Here is a 26,764-nt window from a genome sequence, read left to right on the forward strand (position 1 = left end):
AGTAACCACTGCATGCTTTCTGAGCAGAGAGATGATGACGGAAGGATCACTCTGAAGCGTGAGTCCCCCAAATACAGCAGAGACTGACAATGAATATTTGTAGCATGTTCTCTTAAGCAATCTGCTTCAAAATTCTAATATCCTATGTTCAGTGAAATATGTTGATTAGCCCACAGATCTGCGCATTCATATGTAGATATTAGTACATCTTATTGAACATAATACATTGGCTGTAGTATGTTCATGCTATAAGGCTGTATTTGTATCATGGATGACAGAAAAGTGCTGATAATGATATTATCTTTTTTGAGTCCCTTTGTCTTGACACAGTGAAGGAGGCACGATATAGATAATGACTTGCTGACCAAACATACACGTCACATCAGACAGAACAATCTCCATGTTCTATAGGCACTTCTGAAATAAGAATCCCCTGGGCCCTAATGCCTTAGGCATGGAAAGATAATTAAAGAGAATGGTCCATATGAAGCGTTCATTCTCCCCAAACTCTTTGACCTCTGACTTCTAGCAGTCAAACATGGTGGTCTCGAGTATCACCACACTTATCTAGCCAGGTACAATGTCTGATGTGAAGGAAATTCTGGCTTCTGACTCACTGCAAGAACGCCACCCACAAGTCCAGGTTGTACTGCATTGTTCTAAGGCCAGACTCCCCCATCTCAAGACATCTATAAATGGGGTGCAGGGATTTATTTATGGTTCTTCTGCTCTAGGTCATGCAAACATGAACTGTTAGCCCTGCACTGCTCCCAAGACCAGGCGTGGCAGTGTTTTGCTGTGAGATGCAACTGCTAGGTCATTGGAATCAGTTATTAAGTGGGTCAGGAATTCCTAAGCTTTAGTCGCCTTCGTATTGGAAGAGCTGAGTCAATACTATAATTTTCTTGCAGGCCATCAAATCCTAAGGAATGCAGAGGCATTGTCTGACCAATGTCTGCTCAAGCGGCCTTAAACTGTCCAGGGTCTTTGCTGTATCCAACTGTAGAATCAAGGGCATATACAGAGGTTGGCAAAAGTAGGTTTACAGCTCTGAGTATATGAAACACGAGTTTATTCTTGATTAATTATTGTATTATTTATTTGTATTACATCTGGAAACCTACTTTTGCCCACCCCTGTATAAACAGTTGGAGAAGTCCTAAAGAAAGGGGGCAGAAAAAACTTGTTTAAGCTTTTTAAAAAAAAATATGTTTTTATTATTTGAGAGAGAGAGGAAAGAAGAGGGAGAGATCCATCATCATATTTCTGCTCAGAAAACATGTTATGGTTACAGATGCATGTGTCCTGACCAGGAGTTGAAGAGAACCCTGTTAACTTTTTGGGTCAGCATGCTCTACATTGATCCCTGAATGAGTTTGTTTTGTGAAACCTCTGTTGTTACATGACTGTTTGGAACACAACTTGCAAAATGCTTTCTGCATTTTAAAGTGTTTTAAAAAACAATTTACAATTTATTAATGTGTCATGTCTATAGTAATGCATATAGTATACTTCTTTAATCCCTTAGTATACTTCTTTAATCCCTTAATTCTTAAAAATTAAATCCTAGATCAACTTAAATTACTTTTTCTTATTTTATCATTTCTGTAACAAGTCATATTTAGGAAATGCAACTATCTTACCATATTCTTCGGCCAATTTGCAAGGTTCCTTGCCTACCTGACTAAATAAAACTGACCATATCTTTAAATCTATAAAAGATGAGTCCTAATACCAAGACACCTTTAATTATAAAAGAAAATAATACTAATACTTCTTTAAGCAGTACACCTATATACTGTATACACAGAACTAATAAAATAATACTTGACAATGATTACTGGATATCGGACTAAGTATTTCTTTTCTATCTCAGTCTAGTCTATATTTCCAAGACTATCAAAAGAAATATAGTGTCTCACTTATGAGCATTTCACTAGTTATGATCATCTATCAATAACCTCTGAATCTTAAATTCAGGAAGAGCAGATTTCTTTGTCAGTTTTCCATTTATAAGGAGCGTAAGAAAGCAAGACTTCTTCTTGTTAAAAAAAACCACGTTCCCTGAGGTCCAGTTGATGACACTGTCCATTATACACCAGTAAAAAGAGCAGCAAAACAAAGGTGAAAACTACTTTCCGTACCTGCCTAAACTTTGCGCGGGCCTCTTTTTCTTTCATTCTTCCATGGGCAACTAAGTAATCAAATACTTCACCTGAATCAGAAAGGTAAAGCAGGCAGTAAAATATACATAAGACTTTCAATAAACAACATAAGCAATGTCAAGTTTGTGGCTTGTGCCTAAAGGAGCTTCTGGCCCCCGATTTTCTGATAGTTCTACATAAATCGCAAACGCTTCCATGAATATAAAAAAAGGGGGGTTACATACAGAATTGAGTATCTGCAGCAGCTGATGATTTGGCAAAACTCTTTAAAGAATAAGTCATAAAAAACATAACCAAGAAAAACTTGCTTTCTGCTTGACAAGTCTTATGTAAAAGAATACAGTCAACTCTTTATTATCTGTTCTAATAAAGGGAACGTATAGCGTGGGCAATCAAATCACATTTGGCTTTGTATAGGGGGCCTATAATTCAAATAAAATAACAAGTCTTATTATGTTTGATCTCTCTCCTTTCAATTCATGAAGCCTTGGTCAAAGTCCATCTCACTATCGCCACACACATTGATTGCTTTTTCTTCCTATATTCTGGTTATGCCATACCCATCCCATCTATTTTGTACCTACTTATTATACAGAATTAAATCGTCCTTTGTGCATCTCCTATCACCCTAAATGAACTTAGACTACTTGAGCACCATCATCATTGCCGTACTTTCTTTGTATCCCCAGCTTTATGACAGAACACAAAGTGGATAGACCATACACACTTGTTGAAATAATTTAAAGACAACTAGAAACTGTAGAAATTTTCTGTTAGCTCTACTACTTTATGTATTTGTAAGTGACTTTATTTTTTCTAGTCAATACAGAGAAAGAAAAACTTCACTATTTAGTTACAATCTTAAAAATAAATTATCTCTGTATAAAGAGGAAATTATTTTTTGTGTCCTTTTAATTATAATTGATACCATATAGATAGACATGTATATTAAAAACTCACACAGTGGCTTAAAGAGTTCTTGTAAAGTTCAGCAAAGTGGTTAAAACTCAGACTTTAGGATCAGACCAATTTTGGTATGAATCCTGGTTTAGCCCCAAAGTAGCTATTGGGTGACTTCATGAAGACCCAGTTTCTATCTATTGCCTATCTCAGATGGCTTCTGTGAGGATTAAATGAAATAATGCATGTGCTAAGCACAGTGACTGGCATACAGTAAGCACTCAATAAATTATAGGTTTGCATCTAGGTAGACGGATATATTACATATACAAGTATATGCAATATCAATCCTAGGATGTAAGTGAGATATTTCTATTGATTTCTAATCAATAGAAAACCAGTGTTGAGTCCTTTTAGCTGATAAAGTTCATAGATTTTTGAACTTTATCAGCTAAAAGTTCAAATATGTAAAGGCGTATGGCAGATGAAACTAAGTCATCTACAATGTCAGGCAGAATATTACTTAAATGATTAAATGGGATGATGAAAACAGAGAAATGAATGGATGCTCTAGTTGACCCATCATAGTAGGCAATTCTAGATTCATATGTTGAGGCTGGGAAAGATACATACACGAGTTCAAAAAAAACTACTCTTGGTTCTGCCTGGAACACTCAGGCCCCAAATGTTGGCGTGACTTAGTCCTTCACTTATTATATTGTTCGTTTATGGTTTGCTTCCCCAACTAGAATGTAATCTTCTTGAGGGCGTGAGCCGAAGCACCCAGAATATTACCTACTTGTAGTAAACATTTAATCAATAGTTTGTGTGAGGGAAAGAAGGAATAAACAGACCATGGCAGAGCAGCACTGACACCTACTTTTAATAGGCTCTTTCGGACCAAATCGTAAAGAAATGTTTGCGTCCCATCAGGGAACCAGAATCAGCTGATCTACTTGTGGCCAAGAGGGAGCTGTCTGACAGCCCCCCCCCCCCCCCCCCCGCCACTTCTTGTCCATGTTAGATTTCTCTGTTCATGTCGGACTCAATCCTAAAATATCTGGACATTTCAGCGGAAAATATGAAGAGTTGTATTGAATATTTTCCAGAGGAGCTCTGCCATTTATAGATCAAAAGGGCAAGGAAAGGATTCTAGATTTACTGCCAGAGCCATGATGGTTTTGCTACAAGATTGTTGACTGGCAAGACCAAAGAAAATGGAGCCCTAGGAGTCAGAACTAAATGAGGGACCACCAGGGTGGGGCTGAACCCCAACACAATGTCTCTATACCACACCACCCCTCCAACTGTGCTCCCCATCACCCCAGCCATCGGTCCCTTCATTAGCACCAATAGAGTTGACTGTACTGACCATTCATCGTTAAAACAGTATATATAATATATCTATTACACTGTTTAAAACAGAATGATGTCCACAGATTTTTAGCAGTCTATCATTTCTCCTATCAAAGCATGTCTAGCCCCTATTTTTAGACTTAAGATGACTAAAATGAAGGAAAAAAAAAGTCTAACAACTAAAAATAATGCTCAAGGTTCCCACGCTGACAAAATGTTATGTAAATCTAACTAAAGGATGGAAAAATAGAGTAAGAGTTCATTATGTGTTTTTTATAGGTTTGTTAATTTTATTGTAGCCCTTCACGTTATGCAAATTTGCATGGCAGAATAATTGTTTAAAATTAAAAAAAAAATAAAACATGAATAACATCGGTTTTCGGGTTAAGTAAAAAAAAAAAAAAAAAAAAACAAAAAAACTACACTGAAATATCTTCAGGATAGAAAAAAAGCTTTGTAAACAACCAAATCTATTAAAACTTTCAATCTCCATAAAAAAACTGAAAATGCAATTAAAATATATTTAATATTTGCAGTATATATATTTTTTGAAATCTAAGAGACAGTATACAAACACATAATTTAGGTGTTTTATAAACTAGAATTAATCCTCTTTATTCTAGCTACATAAAATCTGACGCACCAGGAAAATCTATGTACTTTATCAGCTAAAAGGACTCAACACTGGTTTTCTATTGATTAGCAAAAGAGTTAATTAGCTAAAGTGCTTTAAATACTTGGAGTTGCCTTCCCTCTTCTTCAATTTTCTGAGCTCTTAAAACCTTCAAGTATTCCTTTTCTACTTATTGAATGATTTACTCCATACATGTTAAACCTGTTTCTGAGAACATTGAGTCCTACGCCTAGCGGAACTGTGAGTATCTTCACTTGAGGGGAAGGCAGGCGAAAATGGTTTTCTATATATATATCAGTGTTTAAAAATCATTCCTATTTTTGACACTCTGTAGTCAAAATACACTTTACATTCTACTACAAATGCATCTTACTATTCAATTCAACCAGTCTGCTTTTAGAATATACAGATCAATACTTGTTTAAATTCAAACATTTTATGGATTATCTTGAAAATGTATCTATACTTAGGATCTTTCATGTATGAACAATCAGAGAAATAAACATTTGGCCTAGAATATTCTTTTGCCGTAGTCTTTATTAAATACATTGTGAATTTGAGATTTCTAGCTTCTAGTCATCATAATAATATGACATATAATACTACTACTTAGATAAGAGAATCAAACCATTCATAGATAACAATGCAAATTTAGAGTTTTAAAAATGTACCTAAGTACCATATTTTTCGGACCATAAGACGCTCCGGACCATAAGACACACCAGTTTTTAGAGAAGGGAAATGAGGAAAAAAAGATTCTGAAACAAATAGTGTCCTAAAATATTTTATGTGCATTAAAACCCAACATCACAGTCATAAACACATGTAATTAACCCTGTAAAGTAAACAGCAGCATTTAGAACCATTTTAGAGCCGGGCAAGCACACAGAGACCACACAGAGCCGGGCAAGTAAAAAAACTTTTTTTTAAAAGTATATGTGTAGGCTATATTTGGACCATAAGACACAGGGACTTTTTCCCCCCACTTCTGGGGGGAAAAAAGTGCATCTTATGGTCTGAAAAATACGGTAATTTTAAAATGAGCCCCAAATCCTACTTTTAAATATAGAGTCAATAGGTCTTGAAAGCAAACACTGAATTTCCCTTAAAGTATCAAGTAAAGGCATTTTAATAAAACTGTAAGTTCATCAATAACAATAAAGACATAATCTTGAGGTGTGGACAATCCCGTCTCACCAAAGAGAACTTTTCAAGCCCCACATCCTTACCCCCACTTGCGTATTCCATGACTAGATAGAGGGTCTTCTCTGTTTCAATAACTTCAAACAATTTTACTGAAAAAGAAATTAGAAATATACTTCTGTAACTGTTAGCATGTATTGGTTATATTTTTTTAAAAACATGTTTTAATTGATTTCAGAGAGAGTAAGGGAGGATAGATAAGAAACATCAATCAGCTGCCTCTTGCACACCCCTACTGGGGACTGAGCCCACAATATTAACTGAGAATCAAACCAGCTACCTCCTGGTTCATGGGTCTTTGCTCAACCACTGAGCCACAATGGCATGGCTGGGTATGTTTCAATAAAGTGTAAGGTAACACTAAGCCAGTGGAAAATTTGAATATTTATTAAGGAATATTAATTACAATTTAAAATTTTAAAATTCTCTTAAGGATTATTACTATTGTGGAAGAACAGTATTTACCATAAAGAGGTAGGTCAAAAAAAAGTTAAGTTTCCAGCATTAAAGAACCATTACCTTTTCTAATTAGAATAAGGTAATGAAAAGGACATTTTTAAAATCATAATAAATTTTTTTTACAATAATAAATTTTAACTAAAACTTTAAAAGAGACTATGTTATAATGGGCCTATCATAAAACATTAAATATTCTTTAGTACAGAAATTAGAAAAATTCTATAAATATGTGATACTATAAAAGTTTATGGTTAAAAACTACTAAATTATAGATTTATGTAAGTTGAAATTATACACCACAATTTCTAATAAACATAAATGTTTTTAATGTGCAATAAACAAGTGTTTTAAAAACAAATTAAAAAAAGAATTGCTTTCTACTTCTTAAAATCTGATAACTTCATGTAATACATGCAAGCAATACACTTATTTGTAAATATGGGGGAAACCCAGAATTTATGGAAATAAATCCACTAAAATTGAAATCAGCTCTAGTTTTTAATTCAAATTAATTATTTTGCCTATAAACTATAAGAAAACTATAATGCATATTGTCAAATTATCTGGAATTTATTTTTTATAAATATCTAAATAGCATCTTTAGAGAGACTGAGTACAGAGATACAAAAAAGCATGTGCTGTATATGGATCAACTCCAACTCATATCCCTCATTGTAGGGGAAAGCAGAAGACAGCAAGGTAGTAACAAGCAGTAGCCTTCAGCTAACTTCTTCATAATCTGTTTTTACCCAAAGTATTACTTTCTCAGGTCATGCTCAGGTTTCTAGTTATCACCTTCCTTCTATTTCTATAAAACACCCTTAAAACTATATCTTTCAAATACGCTCAAATGAAAGAAAACACTTCATTATTCATGTATAAATTACATACCTATGTTAGGGTGATTCAATATCTTCATTATTCGTACTTCTCGAAACAACTGTCAAAGAAAACAGGTGGACACACTCCTGTTAGAAAAGAACACTTAAGCAGAGAATCAAAGAAAATCATCTGTTTACAACACACCACAAGATCCTGGTAATGAACTAAGAAACCATTTGTTTCTCATCCCATCTCTAACTCTGCTGAGACTTGGTTTCCAGGACAACTTTTATTTATTTTTTAATCCTTACCCAAAATATTTCTTCCATCCTTACCCAAAATAAAAATCACAATGGATATTATCACTATACAAAATGAACATATAGATATGGCAGAAATGTTCAAATATCTGCTTCATTTTCAAAGTACACATTTTTAAAATGTGCATATGAGCAAGTTTCCCACATAAGCAAGTAATAGAGCAACATGAAACAGCTACCAGGTTTAAGGGCAATCCCCATCCTAACTGCTTTTAATTCCTCCCCCATTCCCGTTTTCTTATATCTCCACTTTTTGAAGAAATATCCATATCTTCTCCTGTAAGTTTGCAGAAACACTAGTTCTTGTAGAAGAAGGAAGAAAAGTAAGTGAAGTTATAAAAGGAAACCCACTTATGGAGAATATTAACTCATCCATAGATGTTTAACCAAGCAGAATCCTGAATACTTCAAATATTTTAAACCAAGTCTTATTCTGCTGAATTAAATAACTTCCTTTTATAGGGTACATGCATCTGAGTAGTAGATATTTTTCAAACTATTTCAAAAATATTATTTAAATATGAATATGTTTTACATCATGTCTCTTCTTCACAGATTGATGAAATGCAATATTGCACCTAGTTGAAAATTTAGGTCAGCTGGCTTTACAGAATTCATATATTAATTAGGAAACTCATATTCTAATTACTATCAAAATAATTACAGACCTTTTGTAGACTGGTAGGATTTAGCTGAGTTTTATCTATTATTTTCACAGCAACCTAAAAAAGAGAATAATTAAACTGTATTTGAGAATACATATTTTAATGAATAAAATCTTAGAAAGAAAACATCTGTTCTTTCATTTCTAACTAGAAATCATTTAGTGTTCATATAATTGGATGCCAAAGTTTTGATAATATGGCAGCCTTACAATATATACCATTGACCCACATTTTTAACCCATTTGATTGAGTCAATGAAATCACACTTGTGGTATTACTTCCAAGTTTCCTCTTTAAAAATAAGAATCCTCTAAATCTTAATCTTTTACTCATGATATTGATAAGTTACAAATATCAGAGGGGACGGGGTTATAAACTTTCAGTAACGTAAGTATTGTGTGAATAAAATGACGAGGTGGGTAGAGAAACTGGCCACCCAGCCTTAGTTATAGCAGACCAATGAAGTGGATCTGAATGTCCTCTAAGTCTCTGCCTAATGTAAACTGTACTTGAATAGTTTATGGGATCAGAATGGACAGGGAGGACTAAATTCACCTAGAAGTGACAATAATACTAGGCATAGAGCAAAATTAAAACTTATCAAAAACAGTTTATGACTGAGATTTCTCACAATGTCCTAATTGGATCCGGTAAATATTATGGTATATAGAATGTTAGATATTTAACTATTTTCCATCTTTAACATAGAAATTACTAAAGACATTAATATTAACAATAATTATTAAATATATACAATTTTTCTATATAAATATTAATACACATAATTTAAAGCTCATGGAATTTTAGAAACCCAATTTTCCTATAAAACATGTGTATAACAACACTTGTTTAATGTGGTCTCTAAGTAGATAAAAATGAGTGAGTTACTTTCTACACATTTATGCCTAATGTTTAATAAAAGACTTCATCCTAGCCTTGTTCCTAAGGTTGGGTAGCAATCTGAAAAACAGAAGTCTGAGAAAAGCTCATTTGCACCAGACTCCATCTCTGAGATGCTAAAATGTAGGTATGTTTCTATTCTAAACGTTCAAGGTCAACGTTGCATGCCATGATACAGCTCTGCTCGGCATGTCCCATTCACACATATCCCATACCGCAACTGTCATGAATTCCCAGCATCAGCCCTGAGGACGCTTTTCAACAAGACTTTGGAGAGAGGTAAATGTTCTAATCCATATCAAAAAGACATCTGAAGAACTTACCTCTCTCCCCGTTAGGACATGCCTTGCCAATTTCACTTTGGCAAAGTTCCCCTTCCCTATTGTTTTTTGTAAACGATAATTCCCAATGTGAGGCTGTTCATCTGTGGCGGACGTAATAGAGTTTCTACACCGAGGGATGTTCTGTCTGCTACTCGATTTGGTAGGCTGGATGTGAGGTTCAGTATATCCATCCACAGATGTATGCTAAGAAAAAGGTTACAAGAGGTCAATGTTAATTCAATTAAAAAAAGGGCAGTTCAAAACACTGTAAATAATTTTCATTAATGACTCTTCAATGAAAATACATCGCACTACACAATTTTAAAGTTTGGGTTCTATTTATATTTCTATGGCACTGGAGCTCCTTTTGCCAGAGGGAACATGACTATTTAAAATGAAGTGTTCTGCACAGCTCCAGGCATATGCTTAGGATTTAAAAATACAAATGGTTAGGTAGATAGGAGCCCTACAGGCCATTACTCCTTAAGAGTGTTATCTGTTTAGTTGAAATGACATCATAGTCTAGAACTGCTTTATTAAAATGTCTTTAATGCCAAGACAAACAACCTCCTGAGCATGGTTCTAGTTCTCGAAACCTGACATGTTCACACTTTGATTTGCTGGCTCAAAGGTAGAACTCAGCCAGTTGACTGATCAGCTCCGGGCTTCTGGTATACCTCTAGTCAATTCTTGCCCAATCCTTTTCTCAGCTTACCATTCCCAAGAAGTACTGAAAGCCCTGCTTGCCTCCAGGACCTAGTGTCCCCTCATTCATCCTCCTGCTGCTCTTGGGACAAAGATGTCACCTTGACTCACACTAGCCTACGACTGCAATGACGAGCAAACCTTGTTCACCTGCACGTTCTGCACGTGAGCGTTCAGGTAGAGCTGCCTAACAGACCTTTTTCACCAGCTCTGATTGTTCCTGCCCTTGTCTAGTTCTGTCTACATGCCTGCATATATAAAATTCCTAGCTGTTTTTGTGAAAACATTGAATCACAAATAAATGCAACATCGTTTCCCCATTAGCTTCTTAAAAATAGCTGAAGACGAGCAGGACACATTAGCAAAAGAAGAGGATATCATTCATTTGTAAAGTAAGTCAGATTTATGTTGACTTACGTGATGAAAACTTGACTAAAATCTTTTTTTTTATCAGAAATGTCTTAAAGGTAGCCACTTCCTGGCCTCATGCAAGGCCTGACTCAAGGTTAGTCCTTTTTGTCTGTTACTACTTTCTGATTTTTAAAACCTCGGCTCAAGATTAAATAAGATATACAACCAGAAGGCCAAGTTCACTTAAAAAACCCCACACAAAACAATTTATCATCTCAATTTGAAAAACATAGTAGCACTGAGTGATAAGTCATAAAAACAGAAACAAGAATATCCTATCAACACTCATTCAATATTATGAATGTGCTAGATAGACCAGCCATGCTTTTTAAGATATATATATATATAATCTTTTCACCACTGGCATAAATATAAGCCTAGAAAATGCAAGTAAATCAATATAATCTCTTGGAAGCACTACTTGAGTTTAACAGAGTTACCAGAGAGAGGAAACATCCTTAATAATCAATTACATTTGGAAAGAATCCTTTTGTGAACTCTTAACTCATCCTTTCAAATTCAGCTTAGACATTACAGCCCAGGAAAAGCCATCCATCATATCAGAGCTTCTGTTCCTCTCTCAGCTAAGCTGGGTTCCATGTCCATTTTTGGTCTTTCTATAGTTACTTCTGGCAATGCATAGATCCCAATTATTAATTTTATTAAAATGACATATGCACAAGGTCAAAAATGTCAGTAACTCTAACAGACTATTATCAAAAGCTATCAGTCTGCTGTACCACCCGCCTGCTCTCCAGAGTCTTTTCCTTTAGCCTTCTCTTTTCCTATTTGATAATTCTTGGTTCATCACTCTTAGACATCCTCTCAATTTCCTACTATGGCTAATTATGATCTTTTAGCCCCCAGCCCCACATCTCATCTTCCTAATGTCATATAATCAAATTTTCAGTTAAAAACTATTGTGTTTATGTAATTACGACTTATAAATACTAACTCACTGAAAGCCAAGTAGTACAGTACGATGCTCCTATTAAACTTTCTATTTGTCGGCTTCATTGTGGTACAAAGAACACACAATGAAACTCACCAAATTTCTATATACAAGATGAGCCGTGACAAATGTGTAAAGTCATGAAACACGACCACAGTGTAAATGTACGAAACATTTCATCATGTCAAAAAGTCCCCTGTGCCCCAGTGCTGTCAATGCCCCTCCTCGGATACCATACTTTTGCTTTCCTAGACCATTAGGTCAGTAGATCACACCACAAAGAGTTGAACCTGTTGCGTTCACTGTAATTCCTGGCATGCTTACTTATGTCTACATATTGTTTTGTGTTTTCTCTTTTCCTTAGCTTTTCTGTATTCATTGGATTTCCTTTTTTCTCCTCTCCTGTATGGGGAGCTCTACCTACTCTATTGGTATTCATTTTAAAATTTTAAGGGTAAAAGTCAAGGCGAAGTGGGTTGTGGGAAATAAGGCAGGGAGGGCAGATAATGTCCCTGAGAAGTGTGACTTCAATAGGAGGCATCCCAGCGAGAGAGGGGCGCAGCTGGGGGAGGTTACTGTCTATTTGCTTGTTTTGAGATGGGGGAGACTTGAGCGTGTTGAAATCCCGAGGGAAGGATCCAGTGGAGAGAGAGAAGCAGCTGAGATGAGGGAGGGAAAAGATAAGTCAGGTTCCTGGGAAGGTGAAAGTGAGAAGAGGCAGAGCACAGATGGAGCGATGGCCCTTCTGTGGGAAGAAAGACATCTCTTCTCCCGTAACAAGCAGAAAGGAAGAGAAATCAGGTCTAGGTGCAGAAAAGTACGAACACTTGATAGTAGGAAGTTGAGGGAGTTCCGATCTGATGGCTCTTAACTTTCTCTGTGTGGCTGGAGGTAAGGTCACCTCCTAAGAGTGAAGGGAGGCTGCAGGTTTGCAGAGAGTAGAAGAGATTTGAAAGAACCTCTGCAGAGGAAAAGCGCATTAATCAAAGAAGCCTAGTAGGGCAGCCTGGGCAGTACTGATGGTCTAGTTGACATTGATGGCCACAAATTTATTGTGGCCTGTCCGGTTGTACCATTTTCAGCGTACCATTTTCAGTTGTACCATTTGAGTGTCAGCAACACTCAAAAGCACACAGCAAGGACGAAAGAAGCAGATAGTATATGAGTTCATCCTGGTCTGGGGTTTGCCAAACAGATACCAACAAAGAGAATGGGGCAAGACGAGTTAGGTTATTGGCGAGTTATTGAAATGATGGATTATGAAATGTAAACAGGAGAATGAAAGAAATAAAGACAAAAAGTGTTGATGGAAAGAGAGCAGTAGAAGCCAATATGCTGGAAGGCCTGCAGGTTTAAAGGTTCATACTCACAGAATAATTTCATTGCAATGAAACCAGAGAATGATCACAGCAAGACAAGCTAAGACAGCGTGGTTCCTGGCCCAATATTTGCAGTCAGAGATATGGGTGATGGGATTAATGCTACCAGCATAGAATACTCTGTTACTACCACCAAGAATTGTTCTGCAATTTTAATCAGATTTGTAAAACATGCCTATTCTATTTCTTAAAATGTTTTAAAGAATACCATTAAACCACATAGCCACGTGATTAGAAATTATTTTAATTATAATTTTCACTGGTTACATTATTCACCATAGTTTCCTACATCCCTGCATTTCCCTCTTTTAGATTCACTTTTTCTAGTTTGAGAATTTTTTTCAGGTAGGTGTGTGTGGTTTAGGTGATATACTTTCTAAAGCATTGCAACTAATTTTTCTTTAACTTCACATATAAACAATAAATCACTTGGTTCCAGAACAAGGACAAAGGAGCGTTTTCCCACTTATTTCTGGATTTGTTCCAGATGGTTGGATTTTTTAGAATCATGACGTAGTGAAAACCAGAAGATCACCACAATTAAACTGTGACTCATGCATGACAAAACAATAAAAGAGAGTAAATTTTGTAGAATTTCCAGGTGGCAAAATTTTTACCGAAGTTTATCTAAGGAACAGACCCAAATACAAAGGAGAATTAGTGATAGGTCAATATCCATGCTGTTAACATCTCATATCAATGCGGAAATGATAAATTATTCAACAAATGGTTTTGTAACAACTAGAAAAATATTGAGTTGGATCTCTAGGTTACTGTATTACTCCTTACATCAAAATTAATTCTCAAATAGTTAAGGATATTAATGTTTAAAAGTACAAAAACTAAGAAGCCATAAAAGCAGGCACTAGAAAAATAAATGACAGGGAGGCAGCTATTTTTATAGTCTCAGCATGGGAAATACTGAACACTTCAACAAGTCAAGACTATGGACGAGTTCACCCGAGCAAGTGCTAAAATAAAGGTCTGTGGTTATTCTTATCGGGATATCGGTGGCTCCCACAGGGACCTCACTAGTGTGGCATCCTCTGAAATCAGGTGTCAGCTGCCTAGAGACATCACAGGCTCCAAGTGACGGTCACTGCTGAGAAAACTGGCCATCCATGCGACAGTGAGAACGCAATGGAAAATTTTCTGATGGATGCAATTTAAGTGTACTAAATTTCCCCTTAAATTATATTCATTTTTCATACCTATCACTCCATTCTGAATGCCAGAGCCGGTGCAAACAATGCCTCGCTGAGATAGGAAAGCAGAAAGTACACTTTTGCATAAAAATAGGTAGCTTTGTACTGTACTAAATTATAAACAGAATTCACCTCTCTCAAAAATAAAATAAAATAAAATAAAAATGAGACAAAGGAGACAATCTCATCCTCTAAAGAACAGAATGAAAATGAAATTATGTTGAATTATTTCCTCTTTGGAATTTGAATAAACTCTCGTAGGTGAAAAAATATTATTTCAGGAGTAAGATGGAACCGCTACACTTCAACATGACATTGTTTAGTTTAACAAATAATCATGAGAACCGACAACTGCAGAGGAATAAGCATGATTGCAAGAAATGACCCTAACTATGAAAGGTTAGAAGGAAAAACGAATATACGCAGTTTTGACACGAAATGGTAATTGATGAGAGGTGTACACAGATGCTGTTTTTCTGTCAGCTGGACCTGTTTCCCAACATTAGACACTTCCCCTGAGTTGTAGTTCTGTAGATCTTTTACCCACCGTGGGCCATATGGGACCTCTCTGGGTTACATTTATAGGAAACAAATTGCATATACATCTGGTCTTTACCTTTCTGGCAGTGATCCCTATAATTTAAATAATCAACTGTCTGTCTCCAGGGGGTATGAAAAGTGCTGATTTGGTTGTTTCACACTCAGCAAAACTCCTTCTTATAAGAGAGACGCCTGGCCACAGGCTCTCATGTGTGGAATGAATGAGCAAATGTTATCCCGACCAATGAATGGACACCCTTGATTCAGTCTGTCTCCGATACTCATCAGATAAGACACGGCCTTGAGTTAAATATAGTCTCACTCCAAGCCACAAGAAGTTCTTACAAACCGAACAGCCATAAAACAGAAAAACTAAAGTATTTGGATTAAATGAAAGTCATAGAGAACAGAGAGAAATTAAATCCACAGGCTATTTAAAAGCCATTTAATGCAATGGTTTCTACTTTGTCCTTCCCCAAACTAATGTTTTTAATAAATGAGCATGTGATGCATTTTAACTTGGCAACCCTTTCTTTGCTTTACTTCTGTAAGGAGCGCTGACTTACAATGAAATGGCCAAAAGGAAGACAGCATACTGAAGGAGGGCACTCGGTATAAACAAGGTTATCTATGTTTTCACACAAGAAAAAAAAAAATTAAAAAAAAATGGCTGCCTTCAAATAAAACATTTCCATTGAAAATATGATCACTCATTTCCACGGGCATTAGCCTCATGATTAAGAGAAATGGGGCTGGAGTCAGGCTGCCTGCTTAAATACTGGCATTGCAACTACCCAATAATTAGACGTGTGACCTTGGGCAGGTTATTGAACTTGGTACCAACAGTTTTTGTTGATAATGGTATCACCAAAAGGCAAGCCTCCTTACTGCCCAGGTTCTCAACCAAGCAAGGCAGGTGTTTCTGAAATATTCCCAAATAAGTGGAAGTTTAAAAGGTTCTCAGAAATAAGGAGAATATATTTGGGGTGTGTGTGCATGCTGTACATGTTATACAGATGTTAACATATACATATGTATACATATGTTAGGATAAGATTGTCAAGTGTTCTCTTAAAAGGCCCTCTTTTTATTTGGACACCATGTCCTATATTCTTGAGGTTAAGCTGTCCCTTCTTTTAAGTAATTATATTGCCAACTGATGGTGAGTTTTTCCCCACTTACTTGGCAAAAAGTTAACCATTTCATCCCATTTTCAAAAGGTTTTTAGTTTTATTTGTTTGTTTATCTATTCATTTACTTTTTACAAATTTTACCCAGGAAACTCTGAAATCCAGAACATCTAGAAGCAAACAGAACACAATTACCAGCTGCCTGGCCAAACCCCAAGCAGAGAATACTTGATGATCTTTCTTTCATTTATTAACATACTATCTCTTCATTCACCCATGCCCAATTTTCATTAACCATTGTCCGGATTAATCCAGTGGGTCTTAGTTATAACTGAGACAATATTATCAACATTTTCCTGACCACATGCTTGGGAATGGTATGACCTTTTCCAGAAAATGCTTATGTCTTGTCATGCAAGGATGCAAACAACCTATGATTATACTGTGCTCTTGATTTCGTTCTTTGTGACTTCTTTACTTTCATGTATTTTCTCTATGTAAGTTTTTTTTCACAGAGTAGCTGAAATCATTTAGAGCATTTATTTCATGCAATTCACTCTTGTCCCCAATATCTTGCAGAATAGTGGAAGCCTCCTAACACCTCAAAACCTCCTACCCACTGACCCTTCCCCATTCTCACTATCATTCATTCCCGTCATGTTATCACTTATCTCCTTACTCAGGTGATATGCCATGATCCTTTACTATAGCCACTCCCATGCAAACATCCTTCACTCCATCTTTCATATTTGTTTGGCAAACCCCTTACCATTGTGAAACTTAATCATGCTCCTCCTCTATTGGAGTTAGGTCTTATTAGTTTTTATATGAGCTGAGAGGAGAGTTTAACCCTCATATTTATTCCATGATTATTTTACTTATTTTTTTTCCTTTCCTTCTCCTTAACTGAATTTGGTTTACTTTAATTTTCTTCCCCACTCCATGCTGATATACATTCTGTTTCTTTTGGTTAAATTCTGAACAGCATACTATGCCTTAAATTTAAAAATAATCCATTTTCCATCCTCCTCCCCATAACCCAAGACCTCAGTTCTGGCTCCAATGTTTCTTCTGCCATTTTCCATGTTATTCTTAACCAGCATTTGTATTTACTTTCCCCCCAACATCCTAAAAATAAGCAACTGCTCTGTTTTTTTGTTGCTTTTACAGTCCGTGTCTATTTTACCAACCTGAAAATTTCTTTGCTTGTGACGTTTGCATCCAACTACTATCTTCTAGGTTCTATGTCTTTCTTCACAAATTGCATTACTTGGTAGTTCAAGAAGTAAGAAAATGTAGGCAGAAAAAGCTCAATCTTCATTAATCAGAAAATACTTTCTTTTTTTTTTTTTTGTCCTTTACTCTTAAATGATTGCTTCATTTAGAAGAGAAGTTGAGGTCGACAGTTATATTTTCTCACAGTCTGTAAGGCCTTATCCCAGTGTTTTATATACTTATTATTGCTGAGGCGAACCCAACGGTTCACCTAACTGCTGATACTTTGGAAATCGTGTTTCTGTCCCTCTTTCTTCTGTGCCACCCCAGAATGAGACCATCAGGTTCCGCAAAACACGTTGGTCCCGCCCAAAAGTGGACGTGGCAGGACTAGAGCTCCACGCTGGGCGGCCCTAAAGGAAGAGTGACAGATGACAGAGAGAAAAATACCCCAGTGGGTGGAACTTCCAGCAGTGCACCTGGCTGTTCACTTTGCCTAGAAAGAGCAAGAGTGTGAAGCATGGAGCTAGAGGTTCACAGACATGCTTGTGGCTTGGCAGAATGACCAAGGACTTAGAAGGAACACGGTTGGGAAACGAATGCCACGCAAGAAGCCCGTGAGCAGATCTCCCTTAAGGAACGCAGCACACGGCGACAGTGGCATCCCGCGTGAAGGCTAGCCACCGGGACCTCATGCTGTAGATGCCGGTCAGCCTCCTTCTCCAGCCACCGGTCTTCCCAGCAACAGCGATCAGGGCTAAGCTGCCACATGCACAGAATACTGAGCTCCCCAAATGACACCACGGTTCCCGGGAGGCGGGGGTGCGGTTGGCCAACGACCTGGTGTCATGTTGGCCCACTTTCATTCTAAGAGGGGCATGGCTCTGATCTCACTGGAATAAACACTTGCTGGAGCTGCCTTCCCTAGCCCTAAAACTTATGCTGACACCTCCACGGGGAGGCTTACAGGATACAGTTTTCACCATCATAGCATCCCGCACGGCACTGCTTCTAAGAAAGGAACTGACTTTAAAGCAAATGAAGAACCCGGCAGTCTCCTGTTCCCCAATACTCTGGAGCAGCTGGCTTGATACACCAGTGGAATGGCTTTTTAAGGATTCTGTTAGGACACCAGCTGGGTGACAGCGCCTTGCAGAGCTGGGGTAACGCCTTCCAGGATGCGATATGCACTCTGAAGCAGTGACTAATCCATAGCCAGGACACACAGATCCCGGAACCAAGAGAGAGAAATAGGAGTGGCTCCTCTCACTGTTACCCTTGGTGATCCACCAGGGATGTTTTTCTTTCTGGTCTTTGCAACTCTGGGTTCTGCTGGCAAACCAAGTCTCACACCTGAGGGAGAAATGCTTCCACCAGGTGTCATAGCAACGTGCCATTAAATTGCAAACCCAAGATTGCTTCACAATGACTCACTGGGCAGAGAAGGGGGTCATTATACTGGCGGGTGACTGATCCTGACCATCAAGGGGAAACTGGGTTGCTGTTACATAAAGGCTTCCGGAGAAGTGTGTCTGAATGCAGGGATCCTCCGGGAGCACCTTCTAATGGCTCCCGTGTCCTGAGGTTAGTCAATGGAAAATTACAATCACCCAGTACAGGCAAGACCTCTGATGGCCCAGACCCGTGGTTGGCAAACTGCGGCTCGTGAGCCACATGCGGCTCTTTGGCCCCTTGAGTGTGGCTCTTCCACAAAATACCACAGCCTGGGTGAGCCTATTTTGAAGAAGTGGCGTTAGAAGAAGTTGAAGTTTTAAAAAGTTGGCTCTCCAAAGAAATGTCAATCGTAGTACTGTTGATATCTGGCTCTGTGGACTAAAGAGTTTGCCGACCACTGGCCCAGACTCTTCAGGAATGATGGTTGGGGTCATCTCACCAGGCGAGGAATGATAATCAGCTGAACAGGAAGAATATCTCCTGATGAGCAACTGAATTTTCTCATCATCTTTGTTTGGATTCCTGGATTCTCTGGTACCATCACTGAACACCTACTACTGCAAAGTACATAATATACATGCACCTACTAACTGAAAACTGACAACCTCTCAGCCAGGTTGTATTAGGCTCATTTTATTTTATTATTTTTTATTATTTTTAAATATATTTTATTGATTTTTCACAGAAAGGAAGGAAGAGGGATAGATAGCTAGAAACGTCGATGAGAGAGAAGCATCAACCAGCTGTCTCCTGCACAACCCTATTGGGGTTGTGCCCGCCACCAATGTACATGCTCTTGACCGGAATTGAACTTGGGACCTTTCAGTCCGCAAACCGACGCTCTATCCACTGAGCCAAACCGGTTTCGGCATATTAGGCTCATTTTTTAGGGAAGGAAAGATGCCCAAAGCTATGCACCTCATAAATTACCAAACTGGGAATAAACTAACCCCTGGGATGTCTTGTCACAAAGTAAGCACTACACACAACACACTGACATGTATGTCCATTCCCACTGACAAACAGCATGGCTGTCACCGAACAATATCATCCTTGGCCTCTTAGCCTCGCTCACCAAGTCCCCTGCCGATCACTCTGCCTCCCACTTGGCTCGCTTACGCTTGATGCAGCCAACCCAGAAAGGACACCTTCCATTGTAGATTTAATACAATTTTTGCATGAAAATTAAACACAATTTTTGCCAGTAGTTTTGGTATAAAAAGGAATATAAATCTATGACTTAAAACACAGAAAAAACCGTAATTATATTTTTTATTGACTTCAGAGAGAGGAGGGAAAGGGAGAAAGAGATAGAAACAACAAAGATGAGAGTTATTGACTGGCTGCCTCCGGCATGCCCCCTACTGGAGATCAAGCCTGCAACCCGGGCATGGGCCCTGATTGGGAATGGAACTGTGACCTCCTGTTTCGTGGATTGACGCTCAACCACTGAACCACACGGGTCAGGCCAGAAATTTTAAAAATTAAAATTGTGGCCGAAGCCGGTTTGGCTCAGTGGTAGAGTGTCAGTCTGCGGACTGAAAGGTCCCAGGTTCGATTCCGGTCAGGGGCATGTACCTTGGTTGCGGGCACATCCCCGGTGGGGGGTGTGCAGGAGGCAGCTGGTCGATGTTTCTCTCTCATCGATGTTTCTAGCTCTCTATCTCTCTCCCTTTTTCTCTGTTAAAAATCAATAAAATATATTTATATAAAAAATTAAAATTGTGTATAATTCAGTGACATAAAACATTGGCATATTTACTTCCTTTATCTAAGTGTAATAATAATAATAGTAATAATAATAGCAGCAGCTACCACTTATAGAGTGTCTGCTAGGTGCCAAGTTGTTCTATGGGTATCACACGTGTTGAAACATTTAAACCTCATAAGGTGAGTATGGCTGTTGTTCCCTTTTATAGACAAAGAACCTGAGGCATAAAGAAATGACACGGCTTCCCAAGGCCAAAGAGCTCATAAATGGCAGGGCTGGGATTTGAACCCCCAGTCTCACTCCAGAGTGTGTGCCTCAACCAAGAAGTTCTACAGACTCTGTCTCTGAGTTGGAATGTACAAAGGGCAATTATTCTCTCCAGGAGGAAGAAAGAGAGTGGCTGAGCCTGGGTTTTATTTTTAGAGGCACTCCTCCCTAAAATACTCTCCTCTACACCAAAAAAAAAAAAAAAAAAAAATCCTCCGGGAGCTCATTCACTACTGCTTGCCAGAGATAGCAACTGAGTCCCCAGGGGATAAGAGAAAACATTGGCTTAAATGATATCTAAAAATATGGTATTAGGTTCTTTTAGAAACTTCCTAGTTCTTTCACTCCCACACGTATGAAACCCTTACGAGCAAACTCATGCCAAAAATTACAATGTATGTTTGTTCTTTAAAATCATCAGATTCTATTGAATTTAACACTCTTGCAGGCAAAGCTCCATTCTAGGACCTTCAGGTCAGATTGAGTGAGTAAATCCAACAAAATCCACTAAACATTCCCTAATATAAGCCAATAACCATATCAACTTAAATGTCAATACATGTTCTAAGTAAATATTTTGAAGTACAGTAGACTTTTAACTGATGATTTTAACTTGTGAACATGAATACAGAGATTGGGGGGGAGGGTAATCTCTCTTTAAAACTCCTAAGAAATTCATTTAAAAAAAACTGGGGGGGGGGGGGGGGAGACAACAACAGAATTTAAAAAGCAAATATTGTATCTGCATAGCACCACCTTGGATTTTTAAAATACGTCAGCATTGTCCAGAGAATGAGTGAATCGTAATTGCATATATTTACTCAACACCCATCAGGTATCTCCTATGTGCACAGCACTGTGGTTCTTGTGGGAGGGGTGTGTGTTTTACTGACATATTCTTGCTGTTTTAAAAATATATATTTTGTTGATTTTTTTTATAGAGAGGAAGAGAGAGGGATAGAGAGTCAGAAACATCGATGAGAGAGAATCATCGATCAGCTGCCTCCTGCACACCCCGTACTGGGGAGGTGCCCCCGCAACCAAGGTACATGCCCTTGACTGGAATCGAACCCGGGACCTTTCAGTCCGCAGACCGACGCTCTATCCACTGAGCCAAACTGGTTTCGGCTCTTGCTGTTTTTAACACAATACAGCAGGCAACTCAGAACACTTGTGCAAGCCAACCATGCTGGGCAGCAATGCGTGATTGAGAGGCGAGTGGGCTGTGAGGTTCTTGGTCTCAGGAGGGCAGGTTTAAGAAAACGACAGAAGAGTTTGAAAGTACTGTCACCAAGTGCACAAGAGGTGGAATCAGCAGCGAGATAAAGATTCAATTCTGGCAAAACAGAGACGAGCGAAGACTACCATTGTTCTTGGAGAGGAAGGTAGACGAGAAAAGCACAGATAATCAACCTACCAACCTTCTCCATTCAAGGCTTTCCCCCTTGGCATGTCCTTTGGGCACTAGTAGTTAAGAATTCACTAGAAAGTCAATCCCCCACGTTTTTTTGTGTGTGTTTTTTAAAAATATATATGTTTTATTGATTTTGTACAGAGAGGAAGAGAAAGGGATAGAGTTAGAAACATCAATGAGAGAGAGTCTTCAATCAGCTGCCTCTTGCACATCCCCAGCAAGGTACACGCCCTTGACCGGAATCGAACCTGGGACTTTTCAGTCTGCCACTGAGCCAAACCTGTTTTGGCAACCCCCCATGTTTAAACAAGTGGCCACTGTACATGACTGATTTCCCTCTAGCTTTTGGTAGCCCAGCAGTCAACAGGAGGAATCTAGAGTGGCCAGAAGGATCAATGGCATGTCTCAGCTATTCAGCCGATCAATACAAATTTCTATAGAGGAAAATATGCCAGACAGTTTATAGGAAAGTAGCAAAATGAGATGGACCAGGATGTGCTGAAAGGAAGAATGGTTAAATGACATACCCAAGATAAAGTACTGTAGCTAGTTACTCAGCAGTTAAACAATCCCCCCACGCCCTTAGGACAACTGTATTCACCGCTGATTAGAATCACAGACACACCACACACAAATGATAAAAATAATAAACTAAAATCACAAAGACAGGACACCATAAAAAATGAGTTACCAGTCCTAGCATTTGTTAAATCCTTGTCTTAACACCTTTAAATCACTCTGTTCTTCTGGCCTACGTCGAAAGAGACTCTCATTTTTGATCTATGAATACTTTGTGGTTGCCAGGGGTTGCTCAAAATTCACTCTCAATCCACAGTGAAATGTGTGTGGAATTTCATTCCGAAATGTGAATCTTAAGCGGTGTTCAAGAAGTAATTATTCTCTGACACTTGTTAAAATGGTAAGGAAGACTTGACCCAAGATTATTGGCAACTCAATATGATGATAGGGGAGAGGGGTCAGTTCTGAATACAGCAATGACAGCTGGGGATTTATAACCAAGCGGCAGAGTGAGGGGGTCAGTGGGTGGAAAATTACTAAAAGCAGACATCAAGGGTAGGGGGATTCTGGCTAAACCAGCCCAACAGGATTCTTGCTGAAGGCAGGTCAAGAACTTAGACTTCAAAGGTAGGGGATGAGGAACTTGATTAGATATCCAGGGTGGTCAGATATCAAGGGTGGGGGATTCTCATAAAGTAGCTTCCACAGAATTCCTTGCTTAGATTGGGTGTGCAGGCCCTGCAGGGATAGGACAGGCGCTAAGGCCAAGGTTAGGAAAACTCAAAGGAGCCAACCTGAAGTTTGGTCAAGGAGAAAGTTTTTATCACCAGCACTGGCATCTGCCCCATACCTATCCCTTCTCCCAATATCCCCAAATAAACTGTTTATAAATACTATATTAGAGGCTCTTTCATGGGCCATGAAAAAGCAGGCCACTAAATTTGAAAACTTGAGTGTTTCGACGAAACCGGTTTGGCTCAGTGGTAGAGCGTCGGTCTGTGGACTGAAAGGTCCTAGGTTCGATTCCGGTCAAGGGCATGTATGTACATTGGTTGCAGGCACATCTCAGGTTGGGGGTGTGCAGGAGGCAGCTGGTCGATGTTTCTCTCTCATCGACGTTTCTAGCTCTCTATCTCTCTCCCTTCCTCTCTGTAAAAAATCAATAAAATATATTTAAAAAACAAACAAAAACTTGAGTGTTTCTAAAACATGCAGGCACACACAGGGTACAAATCTAATCATGCGACCCTCTCCTTAAATTGTCCTGTGGTGACCTCCGTCTCCAGGACCTGCTCTTGGTAATAAGACCTGCAGGGTTCTGCCTGTCCTCCTGCCTGGTCCTCTAGCAAATCACTGGCCACCCCCCAAAATGCTGCTGCTCCCCTCCCCTCAACTTCACGCCTAGGGCCTTTGTCCGTCTCGCTCCTTCAAACCAGCCCTCTCTCCTTCCCACCAGCTCAGTTTTCCAGAGAGCCGCTTGGCGAAGGAGGCCTGGTGTTTGGAGCCTAGTTCAGAGGCCATGAACTTGCTCGAGCACTCCTCCGCCTCCCCCTTCTGCCTTTCTTCTGTGCCCTGCGCTCTCAGATGACAAGGAGCTGGAGCTTTCTCCCGCACCTGTTTGTCTCCGTGTCCACCTCCCTCTTCAGGCCCGAGTCCCTCCTGAGCAGGGCACAGGTTTCGTTTGCCTTTGGAGCTTTCGCGTCTCCAATTGAGATGAAACCAAAAGAAAAGGAAACAAAAGCGAACCCTCTTTTGAAACTGTGAATCCCCAAAAGACCGGCGCTCATGCTTTACAGATTTAAAGTAAACCTGTCACCATATCCTTGCCCGGGGAATGCCATTCAAACTTCGCCCTGCTCCTCAGCTCTGATTGGTTTACAACCTGAACTCAAATGGATACGGTGGTCAAAACAATATTAAAGAATACTTTCTCAGAAAACAAAAAAGATCAGGCCTATACCCCAAGGCACTACATGGTGACCTCCTTTACCATCTAATATGGTAAAGCTGGGAGAAGGGAGGTGACGTGAAATTCCTGATCATCCCCTTCACATATAGTCCCATGAATGCCACATACATGTATGTACCTTATGCTCTCTAAGCCAGACAAAGGCCTGTTATTTTCTACAGCTCTTATCACCTGCTGAAAGGGTGGGTTCATCATTTCCTCACCCCGCTTTCTGTAATAAACATCAACCAACATTCTTTTTCATTTTAACCAAAAGATGAGATTCAGTTACGATGTAATCATTGTCACATAGCTCACTATTTTTCGAAGCCAAGGCAGTGGGCGTCAGTGTCAGATGTTTAAAAAATTGTTATAAAAATTTTTATAACTAGGATGTTATAAAAGTGGAGATTCCTGGATTCCACCCTAAAGAAACTAAGAACACGGAGTGGGAGTAAGCAAGGGTTAAGGAATGTGAATTTGAAATGATCTCCCTGCTGGTTCATAAGTTCACTCACTGTATTTGAGAATAAATGACCTTGATTTATTAAATTGTAGAGTGTCCCAAAATAGGATATTCAGGAGTAATGTTGGAAATAATCCCTGACCTCAAGTACTTTCAATAGAGTTAGAAAGATAAAGTTTACAAACATTGAAATTGTAGAACAATGCAAACTCTATGGTATAGAATGGTCTTCAAAACTTAGATCAAGTACCCCGATCTTTAAAATGTTTAAGTATAGACAATTTTAGAAATGCTAACGTAAATTACAGATGTATTACTTTACTAACAGATAATATACATTAAAAAATATATATGAAAAAGTTTTTGGAAACATTAAATTTTAATGACACAAACTTTTCATTGATTAGTAAAACATTACCAATTATGCAATATAAGTATATTTCTTGATTTTTAAAAAATCATAGTTTAACAATTTATGATACAGAGATTTGAAAGACTGCCAGTAAGTTCCATTTATATTGGTACTTGATTTCAATGACTATCCTGACCAAAGACAGTACCTCACATAACTACAAGTCTGCATCCTATTATGATGCTTCTATTTCAATCTATCCACCAATTATTATAAATTTTTAATAAAAATAATGTTAGTAAATACTTTCTTTGGTAACAATGAACTGTTCTTGAAAACTCATCATTTTAATAATCATGACAAATGGCTTCCAAAAAGTACTAAGGTCTTGTTGTGGAAATTTTATAAATTCGTTAGAAAATTGTTCACATGTTTAAGTGGAACAGGACAATTTCAGAAACAATATGCAGTTGAGGGTAATAAAATTACATAAGTATGGAAATTTCTGAACACCATTTTCAAAAGCTTATTCTAGCCTTTCTGGAGTAGAAAAATATTGTGAAGGGTACTCTAAGATAAAAAGTGCTTTTTAAAAAAATGCATTGGTGAGCCTGAAGAAAGAGAAACATCCAAGGAAAAATTAAAAACAAATCAACAAACACACCACAAAACAAACTCCAAGGCTAGTGTTGCCCTGGGGATAAATACTAAGCCTTGGACCCACTACACAGGGAGAGAGATGAACCTAAAACTCGCTCATTGAGCCAGGATCCCTCTAGGAGACCAGAGTCTAGAAGTTATCCTCCATTTAGACTCCCAATTTGCACACAGATAAACATCAGGCAAACAGGAGCTTATCAGCAAGAACCGGCAAATACAGAAAGAAAGAAGCCACAGTAAATGAGAATCAGTAGACACAAGCAATAGAGCTAAATCCCCAGTGACTTCAAATAATAAAATTTCCAGACGGAGACTGTAAATAACTATACATTCAATGTTTAAGAAAATGCCAGATTGACTTGAGAAGCAAATCCTTAGAACGTTTAGAAACACAGAACAGAATTGATATCATTTTAAAATTCCACAGATGGGTAAAGAGAAGAGGGGAGCATGCTGGCTTTTCAGGGAACTGCCCAAGGACTGGTTTCTGTCCAGCTGTGTTCCGGGTGCTGGTAGGACCATCAGCAAATACAGAATGCCTTGGGGCCCGCTGAGAACAAAAAGGGCGGCTCATTGTGCTGCTGCTTCAGGAGAACCGCAGTACAGCAGGCAGACAGCAGAGGGAGCAAGAGAGATGGGCTCCTAAGAAGATGAACTTGGCAAATCCCTCTATCATCAGGAATCCATG

General features: G+C 38.4%; 1 protein-coding gene across 9 annotated transcripts in view; it reads right to left on the reverse strand.

Moving 5' to 3' along the window:
• Nucleotides 1-26,764, reverse strand: part of MARK1 (microtubule affinity regulating kinase 1) — a 54,489-nt gene that overhangs the window by 20,269 nt on the left and 7,456 nt on the right. For 7 of the 9 annotated variants that reach the window (XR_004990617.2, XM_045587105.1, XM_045587104.1 and 4 more), the window contains exons 2-6: nucleotides 9,748-9,951; nucleotides 8,528-8,581; nucleotides 7,609-7,657; nucleotides 6,285-6,350; nucleotides 2,145-2,215 (exon numbers count right to left, since the gene is read on the reverse strand). Coding sequence is in view for 8 of the 9 variants with exons in the window: in XM_045587105.1 (XP_045443061.1) it covers nucleotides 2,145-2,215; nucleotides 6,285-6,350; nucleotides 7,609-7,657; nucleotides 8,528-8,581; nucleotides 9,748-9,951 (444 nt within the window). In the remaining variant the exon portion in view is untranslated. The remainder of the gene's footprint in view (nucleotides 1-2,144; nucleotides 2,216-6,284; nucleotides 6,351-7,608; nucleotides 7,658-8,527; nucleotides 8,582-9,747; nucleotides 9,952-26,764) is intronic. The other 2 variants (XM_036453467.1, XM_036453466.2) reach the window with 1 other exon arrangement.

Source organism: Pipistrellus kuhlii, unplaced genomic scaffold, assembly GCF_014108245.1.
Source record: "Pipistrellus kuhlii isolate mPipKuh1 unplaced genomic scaffold, mPipKuh1.p scaffold_m20_p_25, whole genome shotgun sequence".
Lineage (NCBI taxonomy): Eukaryota > Metazoa > Chordata > Mammalia > Chiroptera > Vespertilionidae > Pipistrellus > Pipistrellus kuhlii.